Source organism: Perca fluviatilis, chromosome 2 (genome assembly GCF_010015445.1).
Source record: "Perca fluviatilis chromosome 2, GENO_Pfluv_1.0, whole genome shotgun sequence".
Classification (NCBI taxonomy): domain Eukaryota; kingdom Metazoa; phylum Chordata; class Actinopteri; order Perciformes; family Percidae; genus Perca; species Perca fluviatilis.
Window position 1 is genome coordinate 39,341,278 of NC_053113.1, and position 22,680 is coordinate 39,363,957.

The 22,680-nt window shown below is 41.5% G+C and overlaps 1 protein-coding gene across 8 annotated transcripts in view; it reads left to right on the forward strand.

The window, feature by feature from the left end:
* stard13b (StAR-related lipid transfer (START) domain containing 13b) overlaps positions 1-22,680 on the forward strand; it is a 90,573-nt gene that overhangs the window by 62,808 nt on the left and 5,085 nt on the right. For 5 of the 8 annotated variants that reach the window (XM_039781242.1, XM_039781261.1, XM_039781253.1 and 2 more), the window contains 4 exons: positions 14,299-14,370; positions 16,345-16,426; positions 20,108-20,171; positions 21,276-22,639. In XM_039781242.1, coding sequence (XP_039637176.1) covers positions 14,299-14,370; positions 16,345-16,426; positions 20,108-20,171; positions 21,276-22,639 — 1,582 coding nt within the window. The other 3 variants (XM_039781295.1, XM_039781287.1, XM_039781301.1) reach the window with 3 other exon arrangements.

Below are 22,680 nucleotides of genomic sequence, written 5' to 3' on the forward strand. Positions count from 1 at the left end.
GACCCCGGTGCAGCCGGCAGGCTCCGGTCTCTGCCCTGGAAAGGCCATCGGTGCATTCTGCTGTGGTTGAGGACGTTGTGCCTCTCCTGTCAAATGACAAAAGTTATTGCGTGGCAGCTGTGTGCTTATCATGAATCTGTCTGTGTCCTCAAAGCGTGCCTTTTATTTGGCTGTCATGGCTGAAATACTTGTGTCTTTCAGGATAACATGCTGTCAGACAGCCACATTTGTTCTCCTGCTGCAATGTATTAGTGTTTATACTGCACAGTGCCATCTTACATTGCTGTTTGCTCAGCTCTAAACTACATACCTGTTTTATATCGTGGTTAAGACAAGTTTAATGACAAAGTTTAAATCTCCTGAAAAGTTTAAATGCACTTTATCAAGATACTCATCAAGAAGCAAAACTCTTTCCGAGCAGGATAATTGTGTGTTTACACAGATTTTGAAGGACAGGAACACTTCAGCTTGTTAAGAGGACAAGCTCTACCCTCCTTCTGTTCTTCTTCTGACCAGCAGATGGATAATTGTTAGGGACCCGCTCTGAAGGGGGGGGGGGGGTTTAATTGTTCTGTCTTTTGAGAAGTTGTAACGGTAAAAAAAAAGGCACTTCAAGGTGAGGAATCTAGTCAGCCTCTGTCCTCTCCCACTCAACACTCCTCTCTCCAAAGCACTGAATTATTCATCACTGGTCTGCTTCAACATGGGGTGCGTTTGATCAACTGTGTGTGAAACAAATGCAACTGCTCCTTCATTCCAAAGGGGGTTTGATGCTAAGTGAAGATGTAGCTCTATGCAATGTTTACTTAGTACACACAAACCTGGTCGATCTTTTATTCATAAACCCCTCTGTTGTAGATGTGATTGCTATGCAGATTTTGTTTGCTACCTTCAGGGGGCAGTAAATAATACTGCCAGGGAGCCAATGTGATTAGCTGGTGGTATACCTCCAGCACTACCATCATCGCATTTCAACTAATTCAATCTATGGCTTGTTCTGTTGTTTTCTGCTTAAATTATACAACCATTCTGTTGAACAGGTGCTAAATACGTATTATCTCAATGTACACTATTCTCCCACAATGCAATGTACAAAAGAAGCTGCTCACAGCTGTAAAAACACAAAATAATTGTGAGTGGTGGTGAGACAGCTTGGAAAAACATAAAGAAGGCATAAGACTTTGCTCTCTCTGTTTGAAGTTTAATTGGCCGTGAAGTTGCAGTTTGACACCCAACGTTGCATGTACTGTATCATTTCCTGTTAGTATTAAAGGGAAAAGTATGTATGCTACAGCAGTACAGCTAGGACAATACATAATGCAAAGATTTAGTATGTATAATAGTATAATTGGGGGCATGCCAATGTTTGCATGTTCTCCTCGTGTAATTGCCGTGTGTGTGTGTCTGTGTGTGTGTGTGTATAATAGAATAGAATAGATAAATGCATACCTATCATTACAGTTGAGTCCTGATCACTTACATTGTAAATCCTAATTCACAAATTCTTTGACTAAAGTAGCAATATGTAGCAATTACGGATCCAACTTTCTCTTAAATTATTTCTGCAACGTAGGAAAGCTTTTTTTGCACACCTCTTTTATCGGGTAGGTGCGTAGGATATGATCAAAAGCAGCAGATCAAAACATTTTAGAGAAAATCCCGCACACTGACCATTACGCAAGCAATAATTTATTTAGAAGAAAAATTCAATGTTCAATTCAATTCAATTTTACCTTCATCAGGTAAATTCAAGGAATTCAGGAATTTACCTGATGAAGGTCTGACAACGAAACGTTGTATTTTTCTTCTAAATAAATTATTGCTTGAGTAATGGTCAGTGTGCGGGATTTTCTCTAAAATCTTAAATTATTTCTGAAATGCTTGCGAATGCCTGTATTTAACAGTACATGACATATTGATATTGTAACGAGTTGTTTTGGTTATTTTGAGATATGTTCCAGCCCTGCTTTGCTGCGCAGGCAAAGAAAAGATATCTAGTTAAATCCAAATGACAAAAAAAAAACATTTTAGCTCAACATTTTATTCCTGATACATCTCTATATATAAATTATTATTTGTCTACAGCTCCGAGTGCTCACTTACATCCCAAAATTCAGCCACCAACTGTTTCCGAAGCCAACGTGTACCGACAGTTTGTTGGTAGCTGTCGGTAATTCCCCAGCCTCCTGATGATAAAGAACCAATAAATGATTCAAGAATTACGGTTGTAACTGTAACTGACTCAATCCAACCAACCTCTGGTAAATAAAGGTCACATTCATACAGCTCTTATGTTCATTCCCAGTTTTGCCTGTAGGTGGCAAGCTGAGCTCATATCCTGCCTGTAAAGTTTCTGCTGTGCAGGAATCAGTGGCGTTTCTACACAGTCAGAGTAGCTGACAGCTGGCACATGTGCAGGGCTAATCATTTACGAAGAGATTTGAGAAATGCCTCAGCTGCACTGTAACAGGAACAGAAAGTCACATATTAACAGAGCCATGGTGGAAAACGTCTCATGTTCTCAGCTCTTTTACATTCCACGGATTAGAAATTGCTAATTCACTGAAAAAAAAAGCCTTGTTAGCCTACATACAGCAAAGAGTACACTAAATATGTGTTTGATCCAAATAATCACTTCTCAGTCATAAGAAAGCTGCAGCTAATTGGCCTTGGATAAATGAAGCATGTATAGAGATATTAAAAGTATTCTCAGTTTACATTTACATTTTATGGAGTTTTACAAAAGGATCCAAATTACAAAAACAAGTTTTTGAGACCGTAGCGATAACTGTCAGGTGCTCCAAATTGATTTGTTTGGATTAGATAACTATTTCAGGCTTCACTTAAAAGCATTACATTCTTGACATAGTGGTTGTTGTGCCTCACATTGGACCATGTGCATCTTTCATAGTACCTTTCCCCCTCATCTGCATGGCAAACCGTGCCAGCGTTCAGCACTTGGCTGCCCTCCTGTGGTTGAAATGTACATCACATGTCATTAGCTGGAAAAACTGACAGAGGCGGCAAAGGCAGCATGCACGCAGACCACAGACATTCAGCCGCTGTCTCTTCGCTTTATAGGCCTTTCAGCCGGGGAGGGACTGTCTGAACACAGCCTGTCATTGATGGCCGCGCATGACAAACGGCCCTACATTTACTATTAGTGCTCTCTCTGCGTGAGGGAGAGACTCTGTGCGTGCTCTCATAAAGCAGAACAGTCACTTGGCTCTTTTATTGGGTATCATTCTCGACACGCCGCAACTCATCATACATAAGGACGCACGCTGACAGTATCATCATCTGCGCTGCGACTCACGGGGCTGTTGCATGAGTGCCGCGAGGCTCCTGAGGCAGTCTTATGGCCGTCCACTTTGATGTCGTTAATTAGGACCAGCATCCCGAGGGATGGCTCCGTGCTTTTATTGTGGAGGTCCCCGAGAGGGCTTTCTCACGGTGGGGGCCCTTGTTCTGACATTGGCCCCCTCTCTACCCTCTGACTCTTTGAGGCCATTCCCAGAGAAGGAGGGAACCCCACGTAGTCCCCTCTGGGATCCAGTCCAAATGAGAGGGAGGTGGACCTAATGCAGCTCTGCAGGATTCCACTTCAGAAGAGTTTCTTCCCGATGTTTTCCTTCTCCTCTTTTACCCGGTTCCTGCACTTCACAGAGCTGTGGTCACACATGAAACCTCACTGATTAGTTTACAGTATCTTTGTACTTATTAGCATCTGCTAAACTTAAAAGTTCTTCCGTCCTGAGACGTTTGATTTGTGCGGGTGCCAGGACTCACTGAACATGTGTTGATAACTTTCCAGTCAGGCTTTTTTCCGTGTCGGAGTCGAGATTTTAGTTCAGCTGGCTGAGTGTTTGTCAGTAATTCATGGTCGTCTCCCTTTAGTTGTGTTATACAGCGCTCTCGGAAAACCAAATGACAGTGTTTATATAGGCTATCAAAGGGAAGGAAGAATTACAGCCACACAACCGTGTATTACGAGTGGGAAAACAGCATGACATGGCAAGGCATGCAGCCTACTGTGCTTTACATAAAACAGGGCATGTATGGACTTCAAATCAGGACGCACACACAAACACACACCTCTAGGAAGTTGTGGTAAATGTTGGTAGGACTAAGCAGTTAACGGCATGACCACATGGGACACTGTAGGAGGAGGGAGGAGAAAGAGGGAAGTTGAGAGCTTCAAGGGAATGTTTTTAGTGGACAAAAAAAATGAAGCTGGGGGAAAGTTGAACTTTCCCGTTCTGAAGTCTCTTTTTAGGCCTTACATTTGGACTTTGGGGCAGCACAATTGCTCAGATACAATACCTCTCCTAATCTGTTACATCAGGCTGTCTTACTGTTTATATGCTTCCTGGGAAGATTTGTCACGCTATTATTAACTCTGAGGAGCTCACTTTAATACAAAATATATTTTGGATTGAGGACCAAAAACAACAGCTCTGAGAGAACACTGTTGAATATCATCACAGATAGCTTGTCCTTGATGTGTGTTATCACTGACCAGCCTGCATTAGTCATCCAGCACTGTGTTATTTATCAATCTGTGGATAGACTGAATAACCCCGACAACCCCGACAACTCGCACAATGATTACTCTACAAAGATCAACACTGGGTTGAGGAAATAGTCCAGGGTTTCGGGGAGGTATGCCTGGATGAAATGAAAAAGGAAATCTCCGAAAGCCAAAGTTGATGTTTTTATCACCAAAGAAAGCAAATCCTTCATAAAGGCCTCCAAGATGGTTGTCAAAACACTTAAAACGTGCGTGGGAACATGGCTGCAGTCCAGTGTCTGGAAGTGTTTAGCTTGTGCGTCGTGCCTTGGAAGTCACTGTAGTATGTATTTCACAGAAAGTTCTGCTGAGTGATCTCTGCTCTGTTCAGAGGTGCTGGCAGTAAAGCGGAGGTACTTGGGGATCTGGAAATTGCAGAGATGCCCTCCTTCCTAGAGGTTTGGGGTCAGAGGCCTCTTTTCTAGTACTAGTAAGGACACATCTGCTGGAAGTCACGTGCCAAAGTGTCCTCTGTTGGTGTGTCCGCAGCGGAAGCAGGAGAACACCTCTCTGCGAAGCCGTAGTACACTTGACACTATCCTTGGTTTTTGCTGTTTGCTGAGAGACCCTGGGGAATCAACATGTGGTTGTTAGACAATTTTCTCAAAACTGAGTGAATGTGAGACGCTGTAACGAGTTGGATGAAAACACCACAGAGCTAACAGTTTGAACTTTGAAGCCTTGGCTTGTTCAGAGGCCACGCAGCCCACACATCACAGCCCATTATTTGTCTTCTGGCCGTGACAACCAACCAGATTCAGTGTGCTATCATTTTGCAGATTGGGTCTGGGAGCATTTGTAAAATCCTTCACTGAAACGCTATTTGTGTGACTCTCTGATAATCTTTTTCCCATTTCTCTCGCAGGCTGTTGTTTGGTGACTTGGAACACATGTAATGTCTGCTTTTGGAAACAACTTAAAGTGATTTTCCATAGTTTTAAAAAATGTTTACAAGATCATGCTGTCCCCACGTGGTTTTTACCCTCCTTTAAGCAGTGATCCATCCCGATGTTGTGTTCTCAGGCAAGACTGTGTGAAAGAAATGAACCCGCTTTGGCTTTTAATATTAGACTACCACTAACAAACACTGGTCAGGAATAAGGGAAAATCACTGTGTAGGTATTTCAATGTTGTGACAGTGCATTGTATTATCATGAGTAACATGTGACTGGTATTTCCAGACCTGAGAGAGAGAGAGAGAGAGAGAGAGAGAGAGAGAGACGAAAAGAGAAAGAGAGAGAGAGTTGATGGGTTATTACCCTTGAAGATGAAAGAACCTTCTCTCTGGGTGTCCTTCAGAGGTGAAGGAGAGTGTTACCACAGCTGTGCTGCTCTTGTTTAAATTCAATACAGGACCTCAAGAGAAAAAAAAACACTGTTCAGATGACTTTTGACCCAGCAGGCTTTGGCAAAGGTCAGCAACAGCAGCTCTCTGGCTCACATTGTTGTGTTATTTACTTTCAGAATCAATAAGTTGTTGCTGCCAGGGTGTATATCCGCTTTGAAGTGAAAGGTGAACAGACAGTCTTTCATTAAAAAATACTAAGATTCTTTAAACCAGACCGTGTGTAACCTGCGATCTGTCGTTGAACAGAGAAGAACTGAAGAGCAAATTAAGATAATATGTGCTATGAGGGCATTGTCCATTAATCTGTCGACCATTTTCTCGATAAATCGATCAGTTGTTTGGTCTATAAATGTCAGAAAATGTCGATCTGTGTTTCCCAAAGCTCAAGATGGGGGTCCTCAAATGTCTTGTTTTGTCCACAACTCAAAGATAAGCAGTTTACTGTCACAGAGGAGAGAAGAAATGAGAACATATTCACATTTAAGAAGCTGGAATCAGAGAATTCTTACTTTTTATTTTAGATAAAAAATGACTCCAAAGACATTGTCAAAATAGTTTCCGATTAATTTTATAGTTGACAATTAATCGATTAATCTTTGCGGCTCTGTGTGCAATATCTAAAAGGCTGATCTGTGACGTATGAAGAGGCTCTTAATTAAAGAATCTTCTGTGAAACCCTGACCTACGCAGCTTCAGAATGCTAATGCCGTCTTGGCACTGGCTTCTCCGGGGCTGGCACTGCGTTTGTCCTCAAGTCCCCGTCCTCCAGGAGGCATTGATGTCTGCTTTGTATATCCACTTGTTACTGGAGACCTGTGGTCCACTGAAAGGATCTCTCCACAGGTCACTGTGGACCACAGGGCAAAAGCAGGCCCAGGATTTGCGAACTCATTTGTATTTGAGGAAATTTTACTTTGGTGTCTTAGCAACGCTGCCCTAGAGCTGATCATTTTAAACCTGCATCCCATGTCGACTGCAGGATAACAGGTCCCCTGTGTGCCCCACGGGATCAAATGAGGGGGCTGGAAGTCCGTGGGTGATTCAACACCGGCACTCTGTAATTACTCGGCCTGCGGAGCCGGCCAGCTCATGTGCCAATCACTGCGTCAAGAGTAAAGTCCCATCCACAAAGGCACTGTGTTGTTACTCACCTCCGTAGACAGATAATCTCTTAGATTTGGCTATTGTCCTTTGTCTCAACACCTTGCTGGAGATGACGGGGAAGCTGTGATCCGAAGACGTGTTGTGATATTAGCGAGTGGCACCTCCTGTTACGCTGACGACTGTGGCATATTGTGCCGAGGACGTTGGAGTCTCAGGGACATGTAGCTTTGTTAATTAAAACCCACTCTTGAAAAAAGGCCGGCTTTATTCCCACGACATTAGGGTGAATTACATGGGGCACTGCAATATTAATCCACCTTGTGCATTGCCAGCATTCCCCTTAGAGGACCTGCACTCTCACAAATAGAGAACGGATCTCCTGTGGCTCCTTGATCAACAATAATGTTGCCTCTCGGTCATCTCGTCCGTCTTTTCGTTCGTCATTATTTGTGCTTCCTGTTTGCTCCCCTTTACATACTTACAAACTGTGAGACAGAGGGAAATGTTATGCTATTTTGGGCATGATACGTCAGATGTGATGTGGTTTTTGGGCAGACAGTGTGTTTCCCCTGGCTTTCTGTCTCAGCTTACTTTTACAGTAAGGCTGACTGCTCATTGTGAGTGGGTGTCTGTATGCAATTAGCATCATAAAGGGGAAGAGAGGCCTCTCCTCCATGCCTCCCAGCGTGACGACACCTCTCTGCCAGCCAACCAACCCACTAGTGGAATCTTTTTTTTTCCCATAATGGCTCGCTCTGTCTTTCTCCAGGTGTTTTTGATACAGACAATCTCAACAATCTCAGTGCTCAGTGACAGTCTGTGTGTTTTTTGACTGATATATTTGGCTGGCTTGTCTGGATGATTCAGTCAGTCGTCTCTGCAGCAGTGCGGTGTGGGGGAGGAATGGACGCATTTGTAACGGTCTCCACTGTTAGTACTTATACATTTAGGCAGTTTGTTTTAGAGTGCTTTTAAGCTCAGATACTTACTGAGGGTATTTATTGTTAAATGGTTTGTTAAGGTGACTAAAGTGGACTGCCTGCGTCATTCTGTCTGTGCTTGCAGCTTGCTACCCAGGCCTGGCCCCAGTGGCTCCGAAGACTTGTGTTTTACAAGAGGAAATGGCAGAAACGTGACAGAGTGGCAGGCGCTATAGAAACAGGCTACATATGGAATAGTAATTACGCTTAAGGAAATTATGGATGGAAGTGATCTTATGTAATCATAGCCCCATGGCAAATCCCAGTAATTTATAGTACTCCTCATTTTATCCACACATTTAAACTAATAGGTTTTCCTTGTGCATCATCATAGATTTTTGTTATAATATAATATAAAATTGGGCAGTTAAATAGATACATTTGAGAAAACATTGGTTTGCTTGTATGCTTATTTTAATTACATTTTTTTAATTACATTTTTTCTTCTCGTATTTTCTTATATTTTACCTTCTTTTTTTCCTTCTATCAATTTACATTGTAAGCTTGGATGGATAGTGAAACTAGAAATATTTCAGTGTCTTTTAGATGTGTTGTAAATAAGAAATGAATTACTTAAGAATATCATTATGTGATATACAGTATCTCACAAAAGTGAGTAATACTTTTAACATTAAGTTAAATATTTTAATGGGATACAAATGTAAAGTATTAAGTTTACAGCTTGTATAGAGTAATCCACCTAGCTTTTTTGTTTTATGCAGAATGTGCTGTCCCCTCAAAATAACTCAACACACAGCCATTAATGTCTAAACCGCTGGCAACTAAAGTCAGTCCACCCCTATGTTAAATTCCCATAGAGGCAGGCAGATTTTTATTTTTATGGATTTTCATGGATATTAGTATACTATTTTAATTCCAAAGGCCAAGGGAACTTTATCAGGATGCATAGTATCCTGGATCCATGAAATAACTGGCCTTTAAAAATAAAAATCTGCCTGCCTCTATGGGAATTTAACATAGGGGTTATTAATGGCTGTGAGTTATTTTGAGGGGACAGCACATTTACACTGTTATACAAGCTGTAAACTTAATACTTTACATTGTAGCAAAGTGTCATTTCTTCAGTGTTGTCCCATTAAAAGATATAATGAAATATTTACTAAAATGTGAGGGGTGTACTCACTTTTGTGAGATACTGTATATTATTTTATATAATTACAATTACTCATTACTTATTAGCAACAGAGTTTCTTTCATTAATTATATACAAGGAAATATTTTCAGATATTCTTGAAATAAGTTATTCTTTGTTTTGTGTCAAATGACACAGCAGCACTGTCACTGTCTCAGGTGACACAGATCACACAGTTCCTCTCATTCATTGATTTGGCCTCAGACAAAGAGGCTGAGACGGAGGTGAAACAGACGAATATATCACCCCGATGATGTTAGTGTAGAGTCTTGTGAGCCGAGTGCCTCAGCATGATTCACCGCTGCTGATTGCTGACGGTTTATGTCATGGTTTTCCCCCAGTTTGGCTGCCATGATTTTCCATTTCATTGACCTGCTGGAACAACATCTGGACTCTTCAAAAAACATGCTTCCCTTTTGTTTGTTTAAATGAAACATTTCCCACGTGAGTGTTGACACTTCTTGGATGAAATTGTGAAAGATTGTAAATGCCGACATCGTGCAACCTGGCTAAAACGACTGGGAACAAAGAGATATATCAGGAAATGGTAGTAAATTCATCACATTTAAAAACAGCGTCTGGAAATTAAAGAAGAGCCCCGGGATTCAGAGGACGCTTAGATCTTTGCCAAAAATGTGCTGAGTGGGGTATAAAAGCGAGTTGTCGTGGGCAGAGCTGGGTAGGAGGGTCGGGCACAAGAAGCTGAAGGGGGAGGGAGAGGGGGGTGAATGTTAGGGAGCCTGCCACAGAAAGGGGTGGGTTGAAGGAGAGATTTAGTATCGGGACAGGCACATGGTAGGTTGGGGGTAGATGGAAAGAGAAAGGGCAAAGAAGGAGCTCTGGATCTGAGTTCAAACTGCAAGCTGTGTTCAGAGAGAGAGCAGGAATGTGGCTCAGCGTGGGAATGAAGATGCTCTGACATGTTGAGAGACACTCTTAAGTCTTAAGACGGATATATGAACCACTTTGGCTGTATGATGAAAATATCCCGTAAGTACACAATAATGTATTACTGGAAATAAACTCTGGGGTTAGGTTATTGAAGGATTTTGGTGGTTGTTTTCATTCACCATAAACCTGAACGAATGAATTTGGTATTTGTCTTCTTTGCAAAGGAGTATGAATGGAAGACGATAACTGTTAATCACATACACAAATCCAGCTCAGGACAAAACATCATAAAATGCATGACAGTTTACCCATGTAGATGGCTGTAAAGATTTCGTGAAAGAGTGTGAGCGAGCCTTTAAAACTGTCATAATTAAATAAATAAATAAAGCGTGCGTCTGCTCAGCCCGAGCACTGTCCAAGTGTGCCGTATCTTTTCCTGCGGCACTTTGTAACATGTCATATCACAGCAATGAATTGCATAACCAATGTTCGCGCTAGTGAACGCTGCATTAAGTGAATTGTAAAAGAAAGGAAGTCGCCCTTGCAACAGAAACTTTACTCGTTCTGGGCCATTGTGTCACAGCCATACTGGGTTCCATCTCTTTGTGCAACTGTAATTTTATACTGTACACAGTTTTAAAGCGCTGGGTTGTGGAGAGCAAAACACAAGTTCTCATTCTTTGGCATGATGCCCGCCCAGCCTTTTATCCACAAGAGATTTCCTTAGAGAGAGGATGAGAGGACAGAATGTCTCGGTATCGTGTTACAGAATGCCAAACAGAGAGGAATTCCCAGCTCATGTTACTTGCTCCCAGTGGTCCAACCTGTGGCTGTGGGACACAAGAGGACCTGGCAGCGCCCTCACTATGGGCTGCGGCTGAATAATACAGTCCTGATATTATCCACCTGGGAGGGAGGCCTGGCTGCACAGAAAGCCTTTAGCTCCTGGTGATACAGGTGGGAACAGAGCAGAGGGGCTCCTGGCAGCGTTAACACATGTTGACTCAACTGCTGGTAAACAATAGAGCTTTTTTTGGTCATCCAAGGACACAGGGAACTGTTAATATTGATTCAGTCTGAAGACCAAAGTCACTTTTCATTGATTTCCCTGTGAGTTCTGGATCAACAGTTTTTGAAAAACAGGTGATAGCAGTATCTTCACAGCAAGGTTACGGTCGCTGTAATTACACATTATTGTGTGATGAATGGCGGCGGCTCATGTTTCAGCTGTAGTGTGACAGGCACAGACAGGGAGTGGAACTGAGACCTCAGATGTGTGGTGTGGTGGCGGGAGAGCAGTTTGTTACCCGTAGGTGCAGCTTACGTGTAACTTTTCTTGGATGTGATGTTTATATGCTGCTGAAGTGTTTTGCATTGTGGAACGCTGGCTGAGCCACAGCTGTGTGTATGAGAAGAGCAGGCAACGGGGAATGAATGAGCTGTGTGGCTTTTAAAGAAGCTGGAACTGGTAAGAGTATTTTCATGTTCTTTTCTTGTTTCTTTTTTTTTATGTTAAATGAGGCATGTCATTTACCACATAGGGATTTCTAATTCTTGATAATGTAGCTATAGAGTGACTGACTTTGGATAGTTAATGATGGAAATAGACGCTGCAGAAAACCCTGCTCACGTGTTTTAGGGTTTTTTTAATTCACATTTTTTTTGGTAGGGCCTACAACTTATATTTTCATCATCAATTCATTTATTTGTTATTTTTTCTATTTATGGATTATTTGAATTTGGAATGTGATTCTTTTTTAAATGGCAGAAGTGCTATCTTTAAATGTTTGTTATCATGGAGGACTGTGGTAACCTGAACATATTCACATTTGTAACTGAGTGAGTTTTTGGCATTTTTGCAACAAAATGATCAATGAATGACAAAAATCGTTCCTGATAATTTTCTGGGGATCGATTTGTGACTAATCATTTCAGCTCTACTGTTGTTACAGTAAAGAAGGAAAACTGTTTCCACATTCAATATATTAGAAATTGTAGTTGAAATATAAAGTTTGCTGGCCTCTTCCTTAATCTGATGCATTGTATTTATTAAACATAATTGTATATTTTCTTTCTAAAGTAAAGCAGATTGTGTACTGTAGCACTGGTGTGTCAGACAGCATGTCTCACTGAGGCGGTAAATGGCACCCGACTCTATTAGCATTAATGGAAAGGTGCCAACAGTCTGTTTCCTTTGCTTGTCTGAAGCCTGCAGACGGCTACCTCTGGAGGACCAGCTAGTTATCCAGACTGCTGGCCTGGTTTTCTTTATCAGAAAAAGTCAATGGGACGGCTTGCTTGGACTCTATGAAGGAGTCACAGAGAGCTCTGCTGAAGATCATTTTCAATCTATATGTATATCAATCAATAGTAGCGGTGGGACAAAATATCAATGTGGCCAAATATCTTTCCATCTTCTTCATGCGATACCAGAATACGCTGGCGCCAAATATATATATATTTTAATGAATAAGATAGGGCGCTCTAAATAGATTTCCCTGCTCTCTGCATCGCTACTTCATGTCTCCTCAAGGTGGCGCTCAACACATGAACGAGGGAAACTTGAACATTAGTAAGTTAACGAGCGGAAGAGGAAGAGGTTTTCAACTGAATGGTGGCCAGCAGTCTGAGGAAAATAACAGATGCCCCAGCCACGTTTAAGTCCACAGTCTGGACCCAGAGTTGCTCTATAGTTCTGTAATTTTAATTTACAGACTGAGAAAGTTGTGCTAATGAGTTGTGCTGCTTTCTAACCGTTTAGACTTGCAGTGGAAAATAAAGAGAAAACCTGCACTTAACCTTTCACGGGCATTTTGTGTCCGTAGTTAGACCGATACCATGATGCATCATTGTAGGATTGTCTAGCAATATATTGATAATCGCAGAATTGCTGTATGGTGATATTATCAGTACCGTGAGCCATGTATCGCGTATCGGATCGTGAGGTACCCTGTGATTCCCAGCCCTAATAGTGTAGTATCATTCTCTTATTTCTGTTGTTGTTAGATCTCTTTAAACATGTGGTAAATGCATGATAGTATCTCTGGCTCCGTGCAGTGTGGGGCTGTCTTTTCGTCTATTTTACCTTCTTTTAAAAGTCTTTGGTTTAGTTATATCATTCAAGTTGTCTTTAAAGTGCAAAGACATGATTATATGGTGTTTCATTTTAGTGAGCTGGGATACCTCCACCCAGACAAACTGACCGGCAGTGTCTTCATCACATCCATGCTCTCTCAGAATAACCAGGCCGTGGGGTTTCCGTTTGAGAATCACTTACGTCTGTCCGTCCTTAAGCCTCTAGTGTTTGTAGGATTCCGGGTGCAGACGGGTTTTTAACTGCTTTGGTTGATGCACCAGTGGTTTAATCAAAATGAAAATGACTTATAGCTTTGGTGCGTAACTTAAACATCGGTTACATTCAAGCCATTGCCAAATTAGTTGTTACAAAGCAAATTTAAGGCTCTGACACACCAACCCGATGGTGGTCTGGCCAACACGTGGGTCTGGCTTCTCGCGCATTTCAAAACAGACCATAATGGCGGCTTGTTCAGAATACAATCTCATATTTTACGAAAATAGTTCACCGAAACGTGTTTCTGAGAACATTTTAAGCGAGAAATAGGCTGTGCAGTTGCTGAATCTGTCTTCATTTCAGATCGACAAAGGTCAGTTTAAAAGACTTTCGTCAGATTTTGAGAGGCTCTAGTCATCTCACTCGTCATTTCCGGTAATTGGTCATTGAGTCCGACTGCCCACTGGCCAATTCAACAAGTCAAATTGGCCCAAATGAAGGCCGACGGCTCCTCCTCCGATTGCCGACGGCACGGAACACACCAAACAGACTCGGGTCACCGACCTCGCCAGACTGTCCGACGGCCGATAATCGGGTTGGTGTGTCAGCACCTTTAGACTATCGGCTCCACACAACTCTCTCTGTATTTCTCAGTATGACTATGTTCAGAAGATTGTGGCGTCCGGCGACTTTCCCGCGCAGAAAGATAAGATAATGATTCTTCTGAAGAGCCCATCATGTTTTTTTTTATCCTCCATGTCCTCCTTGGCTATTAGCAACTGTGTGGAGGAGGTGGTGCGCGATCACGTAAGGCTTGTATCATGTGGACGTGCCGACAGTGTTGTTGTCATTGCTTAGAATTCCTCATGGGGGCGACAGAAACTATGCACTATAGCTTTAATGTGGTTGGGTTTCATTTTTGAATCCCTGTTTTAATGCACACACTTTCTTGTGTTTCAGAAATTGAGGCGAAAGAGGCGTGTGACTGGCTGCGGGCAGCAGGATTTCCCCAGTATGCACAGCTCTTTGAAGGTAATAAAAGCACTCAGTGAACTCCCACACACATTCATCACAAAGGAGGAGGTGGGGGGGGATGTTGTTTGGTTAAAAGATAGAGATTAATGAAGTAGCACACCAATAAAAGGGCTCTGTAATAAACAGCAATAAACTGCATTTTTATTTCAGCTTTTTATATCTGTTGTTTTCACATTCAAGCACTGTTGGTGCTTGAATGTGGGCTTTGTTTTAACATGATGGGTGAATAATGGCACACAGTGTCAGCTGGTCTGTCACCCTAGTCTCCAACAATGTACACAAAACCATGTATTCATGAGCTACATAGTGAGCCTCATTTACAGTACACAACTGTCCTCAGGAGGCCTCGGAGCCAGAGCTCCAGTCAGATCCCCAGACACCACAAAACAAGCGGAACATCAGCTGCTTTTAAAGTCTAATCTTTTCCAAGCTATGGTTACAACATAAACATGTCTTCTGTGCTTCAAGACTGAAGTCATGGGAAGAAATGGGTTTTTTATCTGAGTTTAAAGTAGCTCTCCTCCCTCAGATCTTTGTGTCAAGGCTTTTCATGTGCTTTTGGCGCATTCATGTTCTCCTCGAATGGTCCGAGTTTCCGAGATCGGAAGTCGTTCTTCCGACTTCGGTGTGTTCACGTGTTCTCAAGTCAGAAATTCTCAATGTTGACAACCATAACAACAAACATGGATGCTACGAAGAAGATGTGTGGACCGTTACTACTCAGTAGTAGTAGTGTTGATAGTTTTTCACAGTATTTAGAAGACAATAACATCTAATGTACCTGACTTGTTATTAAGGTTTAAATACCGTACTTACATCAATAAATAACTTTTCTAAGTAGTCTAGGTCACTCTTTATTGACAACAACTAACAGTAATGCCATATTAAAAATTATATTTGAGCAAAAAGTTGATATAAAATAAGTGAATATATAAAAAGTTTCTTACCGTTAATAAAACATCTAGTTTTGCCCCCTATGTTGACGACACATATGACTTCATGTCGGCAAGTCTGGAACCAAAATCTTTCCTGAGTTTCCGAGTTGTTTTTCCGACTTCAGCATTCACGTGCATTTTCCAACTCGGAATCTCGTTTTTTCCGATTTGTCGGACACCACATGAACACAGCATACAGTGCAATATACAGTGCCAGTCAAAGGTTTGGACACACTTTCCCATTCAAATGAATGAGAAAACATGTCCAAATATGTTTGCTCGGAAGTTCAAAACAAATCATGAAGGTGCTCTTTGGAAAGGGAACATAAAACAAGGAAAAAAGGTCCAAGGCACTCTTCTTAAAAATTTTTAAAAAGCCTTTATTTAAATGGCTAATTCAAATCGAAATCTTACATAAAAAAATAGAACTGGGCAGCAACCCACACGTATCGGCACAAAGCAGCCTTCTTTAGGGTGTCATATATGTATGACAGTTTTAACAGAGCTCAAGCGATGTGCACTGATAATGGCTGTCGGAGTGCAGAGCTTCACTCCTGATGCTTGGGATTAATGTATTAGAAAAGACACTAATGATGAAATCTGTTATTAGGACGTAATCTTGTTTCAAAGTCTACAGCATGTTTGAATGTCTGCCCCCTTAAAGAACAGACCGAGCCTTGTTGAAATCTTAGCGTTCGCTGCTGCTTCTGCTTTTCATAAAAAGTTAACGACTTTACATGAAAGCGGAAGGAATGTTAGATTCAGAGGGTCTGGATTCAGTCTCTTAAGTTATGTAAGAAGAGGCCCATACCCAGAGAAAGACGTAATGCCTGCACATGCCTCATATCTCATTAGCATCACATACAAAAGTTTGATGGTCTCCCAGCATTCAATCTACTTCTGGAAAGAATGTGGTTTCCAGATCCTTCTTTCCATTTATTCAATCCATGAACGCTGTCTATAGAAGAACTACTTAAAACATCAAATCAGATTTCAACACTGCTACTTTCTCTAATCCTTGTGCTTTTTTCTTCAGATTCCCAGTTCCCCATTGACATTACTCCTGTGAAAAGAGATCATGACTTTCTGGACAAAGATCTCGTGGAACCTCTGTGCAGGTAACCAGACGTTTGATTGACACCGACACTGGCTCATCCATGAGTCAATGCCACTAATCATTTCCTTGCCCCGAGGAAGTGAACTATGTGAGAAGTAAACACACATCTCACATGTAGGGTTGGGTACCGAAACCCAGTTCCACTATGGAACCGGTTCCTACGCAACCAGTAGAAATCGGACCGGGTTAGAATGCAAAGTTCGGTTCATCATTTCGGTTCCACTTAATGTGTCGACTGAAATATTTTCCCTCTGTCGCTCCGAAACGGACGTAAAAATATCCCACTTTCTCTGTAGTCTGCCGTTAGCTAGCTACCGTGAATGTAGGCTACTTTTAAAATGCCATATTTTCCCATCTGGGCTCACCAAAACAGACGTAAAAGTATATTACGGTTACCACATCTATAAAAGAGCCTTTCTTTGATGTCATTTTTCAGTTTATCAAGAATCGGTTTAGGAATCGGAATCGTTTTAAAAGTATCGGTTCGGCATCGGAATCGTAAAAAATCCAAACGATACCCAACCCTATTCATATGTCATGATGGTAAAAGGATAATGTCATGTTATTTTTATTTTCTAATCTTGGCTATTAAGAATCTCATGAAGAAAGAATGTATCAAATCAGTCCATACAGACCTCCATCAGACCTGCATCTGTCAGGACTGAAATATTAGACTGACATGCTGATTTAATAAACACTTTTTAACTAGGGGTGGGATCACCAGAGGCCCCACAATATGGTATAATTTATTCATTTATTTATTTATTTATATATATATAAGTTTATTTAATTCATTAAACAAACAAAAATGTCCTAACTAAAAGGAGTAGAAATAAGATAAATGTTATATAATTAGGACCACAATGGAAATAAGTTTGTAACTTTCTTGTGTTATCCTCGACAGTTCTGATAAATGTACAATTTCATTGTGTTGGCATCTTGTTATGCATTTATTTCTGTTACCGTCTAATAAATCAATCAAAAAAAATCAATCAATCAATCAATAATCTGCTCCCTTTTCCCAAAACTTACACTAACAAAACAAATAATTAAATAATTATCACGATACTTATGTCACAAAACGATATTATTGACATTTTAAACATATTGCGATATATTGCATTTTATTACCTTCTTTCCAACTTCAAATTATGTCCCCATAGGAAAACTTTGGGTTACACTTTACTTGATCTCTCAGGTCAGCTGACCAGCTGCTCCTGATGGGGCCTAAAGCTAGACTTAAGCTCAGAGGGGATCGAGCGTTTGCCATTGCAGCTCCAAAATGTTGGAATGGACTGCCTCTGCACATTAGACAGGCCTCCTGTCTGTCTAATTTTAAAACTCTTAAAATCCACCTCTTTTCTTTGGCTTTTAACACCCGGTAGAGTGTTGATCTTATGTGTATACTTGCTTATTTTAATTGTGTGCGGACAGTCCATTTTAGTTTTTATTTATTCTACTTATTTAATTTAATTTTAATTTTTATTGCATTTATCTTTGTATTGGGTACCTCTGTGCTTTTATTGTGTTATCTATTTATTCTGTTTTATCTTTTTGTGCAGCACTTTGGAAACCTTGTGTTTGTTAAAATCGTGCTATATAAATAAAGTGGATTGGATTGAAGGTATAAGAGTGACATGACACTGTCATGAACGTGTCATAAACATTATAAACAAGTCATAAACGTTTATGACACAACGCTTCTGTCAGTAAGTGTCATTTGGTTTTTGTCATGATGGGTTAGGGTTAGGGTTCATGTGTCATGACTGTGTCATTAGTTCATGACAGTGTCATGTCACTCTTATGTAGATAGCTTCAAGTAAAGTGTAACCAAACTTTGTTTTACCAGCTTCCTCATGCATGCTGACGGCCACCCCTGCTGACCTTAGCAGGAACAAAAAGTCAACTTCACCATAGTGGACTAAAATTCATTTTATTGTTGTAGTACCAAAAAGTTCTCATGTGCAATTTATATAACAAGATTGTTACTGTTACTTGGTGGCCGTGCATCGATATTAGCATTGCCGCGGAAAATATTGCGATACTACGCTATTATTATCTGCAATTGCAAGAGCATTGTGGGTAGCATAACTGCATGAGAAATATTAATGATTTGTGTTTTTGTCACATTTTACCAATTATTATTATTATTATTATTATTATTATTATTATTATTAAGATTATAAAAGTACACTAAAAGCCAACAACTGGTGGTTCCTTGTCACTCCGTTGTTGGGCAAGACGGCTCATGTACTTTTTTGAGCCGAGATGAAAACAGCGCTTGAGTTACCACAGTAACCGTGACAACCATCCCGAGGGGGAAGCAGGAGGAGCATTAGGGTTGCCTCACACAGCTCAATATACTGTGACTCTAAACAACCCTAAAGCAACTCATCTAAATTCCAAACTAGCCACGGGATAAATGGAAGACAATTGGAAACAGTTCCACCTCCAATGTGATTTTGTCCATGACTTCCCAGCATCTCTATGGTAACATAAGGATGGCTTTGTTGTCAGTTACGCCACCACAGTCTAGTGTGCAAAGAATAAATACCACCCTACATACTGTGGGTGTCTTTGAGCTGGAAGTGATAGATATTTCATGTATGTGAGTGCTCTCTCTGATCCCTGGCTAAGCAGCCTCCTATTTTAACAACCACAGTCAAAGCTCTTTAGGCCTGTGGAATAAAGGGCCCCCAACTTAGAAATCCTCTCTTCAGTTGTGTCCCACTATCTACAGTAACAATCATGAGAACTTTGTGTTTGGTTAACCCCTATCGTCTCCAGCACTGTGGGATAGTTCCAGCCGCCATCTGAGGCCATTTACTGTCACAGAACAATACTGTCAAGGCTGTTAGCAATATCTGGAGCTGTTAAAGCGTGTGATTACCATACCACAAATGAGTTTCTTTTTTTCTGAAGCCAAGGCACAGTGAGCTGGAGTGTATTTTGTGATGCCGTCATCTTTTCCTCCATTGCTTTTGTTGGTTCATGTACAGTTTTTTAGTTCTGATACTTTATATATCCCAGTTTGCACACCCACAAAACCTCTAACCACTATGCACATTGCACAAGGCGTAGACTGTATGTTTGATCCCAAATATTGAAAATGTTTCATTGCTTCCCTGACAACTGAGTTCAGGACATTTGTGTTTCAAAAGCAAAGCTTTCATGTTGTTGAGCCCAGCTAAATGTTTTTACACTGTTTTGTTCGACGCAACTGTAATCACCCCTCAAAATTCTGAAAGAATAAAAAAAAAAAAAAAGCATCCACGTGCAAAATGTCATCAAAGGACTGGTGCATCTGTAGATTAAGATCTACATATGACTTTGTTGAATGAACCAGGCTTGATTAGAACAGAAATCTGGCTCATCCATTGGTTAACCCTTCTTCGAACTACTGCACACCACCGTCCAAGCCACAATCACTTAGATCCACTGCTGAGCGAGAGAGAACAGAGCATCCAGCAATTACCGGTGTTCATTAGGTTTAGGATATTGTGGCATGGACAAACTGAATTTCCCTCTGGGTCTGGTACATCCAGACCAGACGCTCATTTGGTTAACACTTAAATAGAAAACAGAATGGGATTTATTTCTAAAGTGTTCATTAGGAAGCTATTCTGGTGTTTTCTCTTGTTTGTTCGGAACAGTTTTCATCCTTGGGCCGTTTGTCTTTCAGGCGACTCAACACCTTGAACAAGTGTGCTTCTATGAAACTTGACGTGAACCTTCCGAAGAAGAAAGTAAGTGTTGACTCTATATTACGAGCTTTGATTCTGCGGTTTCACTTTCACTTTTAAGGTGCATTATTGTATGAAAAGTGCAGCTTTATAACAAGTGGGATACTACACTATATGCATTTTAGCAAAAACACACTACCCAGACCTTTGAAAATATTGTTGTCTTTTTTAAACATTGATGATTGAGTAGGTAAAATAAATCTGTTTTAAAGCCAAGAGTTAAGGCTTGCGTGGGTGTTTTCTGCTGTGCATATTTTTTTTTGAAATATCAAACTTTGTATGTACCTCTGAGGGTTTGTTGGTTTTTTTACCCCTCAGAAAGCTTCATCACTTGACTTGAATATCACAGTTGTCATTTGAAATTTGCAAGAAATAGAAGACAAACTTCAATGCCTTCGTAAGAAATGGTATTTTCCAACAAAGATTGCCTTAAGTTATGCATCTGCTTCCTGCACCAACATAATTATAGTCTGGTTTCATCCCTTTAACCTAGAGACTATGATATTTGAGATTGCACCATTGTTGTATTCATGCCTATTGAGTAGGATAGCTTTTTATCTGCCCCCACTTTGGAATGTAGCCTGCTGGCTCATATAATTGTTTTTCCAGCCTTGGTCTATTTATGGAAACGTCTTCAAGGGAATCATTTGTCTGCTGTTATATCATTGTTGGCTGATTGTATAATGTAATGAATTCTGAGCAGACACATCCTCCAGCCATTTCCTGCAATTCCTATTTAACTGTTCTTTGTGGCAAAGATGATAATAGTATGATGCTATACCTTACCTTGCAAGCCAGCTGATGTTTAAATATTTTTTCTAATCACAACACAAGGAGGAAAAATTAGCAAATTATCTTTTGTTGAAAAATGTGAAAACTACAGTATGCATAGGCTGCCAAGGTAATTTTTATGTCAATCTCAATCATTGTATGTGTATGTATGATAATTTTAATTTAATTTAATTTCTTCTATCTAATTGGATAGTAGTGAAGATCCCTTTTGAGAGACCTAAAGAGAAACGTTCATTACTACAAAGAAGATTAAAAATACCAAATGAAATCATGTAAGCCGGAGTAACTGATGTAACATAATCTGTCTTTCCCCAGAGTGAAGACTCTGATGAAGAAGACCTGTTTGCTATCAGTGACAAATGGACCTTTGAGTGGAGCAGCCGGCGTTGGTCCAGGTTACAGGACATTGACTGTCTGCTGGGAAACCACGGAGAGGCTCAGCCCTGCAGAGACGGCGTGCCTCTGAGAACCACCACCAGCAGCGAGAGTGTTCTAACGGACCTCAGCGAGCCGGAGATCTCTTCTTTGCACAGTGAGAGCAGCGGCGGCAGCGGCCATAGGGGCCTCAGCACCGAGGACTCTGACTGCTCCAACCACATCGGCTCCGATTCTGCAGCAATGCCTGATTCTACTTCTCTCACAATGCCTCACATCCCCAAAGAAATTGCTCACTACGGCTCCCTACCCGATAAGCACGGCAAGACGAGCCGAATCCGTGCCAAAGACTTCCTGAGGCGCATGGAGACACTGCGCTCCCGAGGAACCCTGGGAAGGGGTCGTAAGACGTTGGTCATAAGCGCTCCAGTGCTGCAGGAGGAGGCCCAGGCACTGAAGACGCTGCAGTGCGTCCAGATCATAAATGGAGATGGTGGGGCTCCAGAAATACCGTCCAACAAAGTTCTGCCGTCCCAGTCCGGGAGTGAGGGTAGCAGCCATTCTAGTGGCAGTGCTGTCAGCACACCCAGCCTGAAAGAACGTAAGCCTCACCGGGCTGACTACAAGCGCAGCGGCATGTATTTAGAGGACATAGACATCTTCTCGGGCACCCAAGTGAATAAAGTCGCGGAACAAAACCGCAGGAATGAATTCTGCTCCTATGAAGACCTGGTGGTCCACATTCCCAAAGACCACAAGCCAGGAACCTTCCCCAAAGCACTGTCCATAGAGAGCCTGTCCCCAATGAATGGAGCCTCTATCAACTGGCACACAGGCAGCATGCACCTAGACTCCCATCTTATTTCATGCAGGAAGGAATCCAGGCCTGTCACCCAGTGCTGCTCCAGAGGCAGCCGCATCAGTGTGTACGATAATGTTCCTGGCTCGCATCTGTACGCCAGCACCGGAGACCTGATAGACCTGGAGAAAGAGGACCTGTTCCCTCACCTGGACGACATCTTGCTGCATGTCAATGGCCTACAGCAGATAGTGGACCACTGGTCTAAGAATGTGTTGCCTGTCGGAGAAGGGCTTGCACAATTGGATGGCGGGAGGGAACATACAGTAGGCCTTCAGTCCTCTAGTCAGATCACATTGGACTTTGAGGGAAATTCGGTCACAGAAAGCCAGACCACACCAAGTTACGGGGACAGAGACAGAGTATCACTCGCTGAGACAGAATCTACAATGCTCAGGGAAAGGAGGGACTCCGGAGTAGGTGCTTCACTCACAAGACCTAATCGGTAAGACTCATGGAACTCTGTTAAAATTACTGAAACTACAC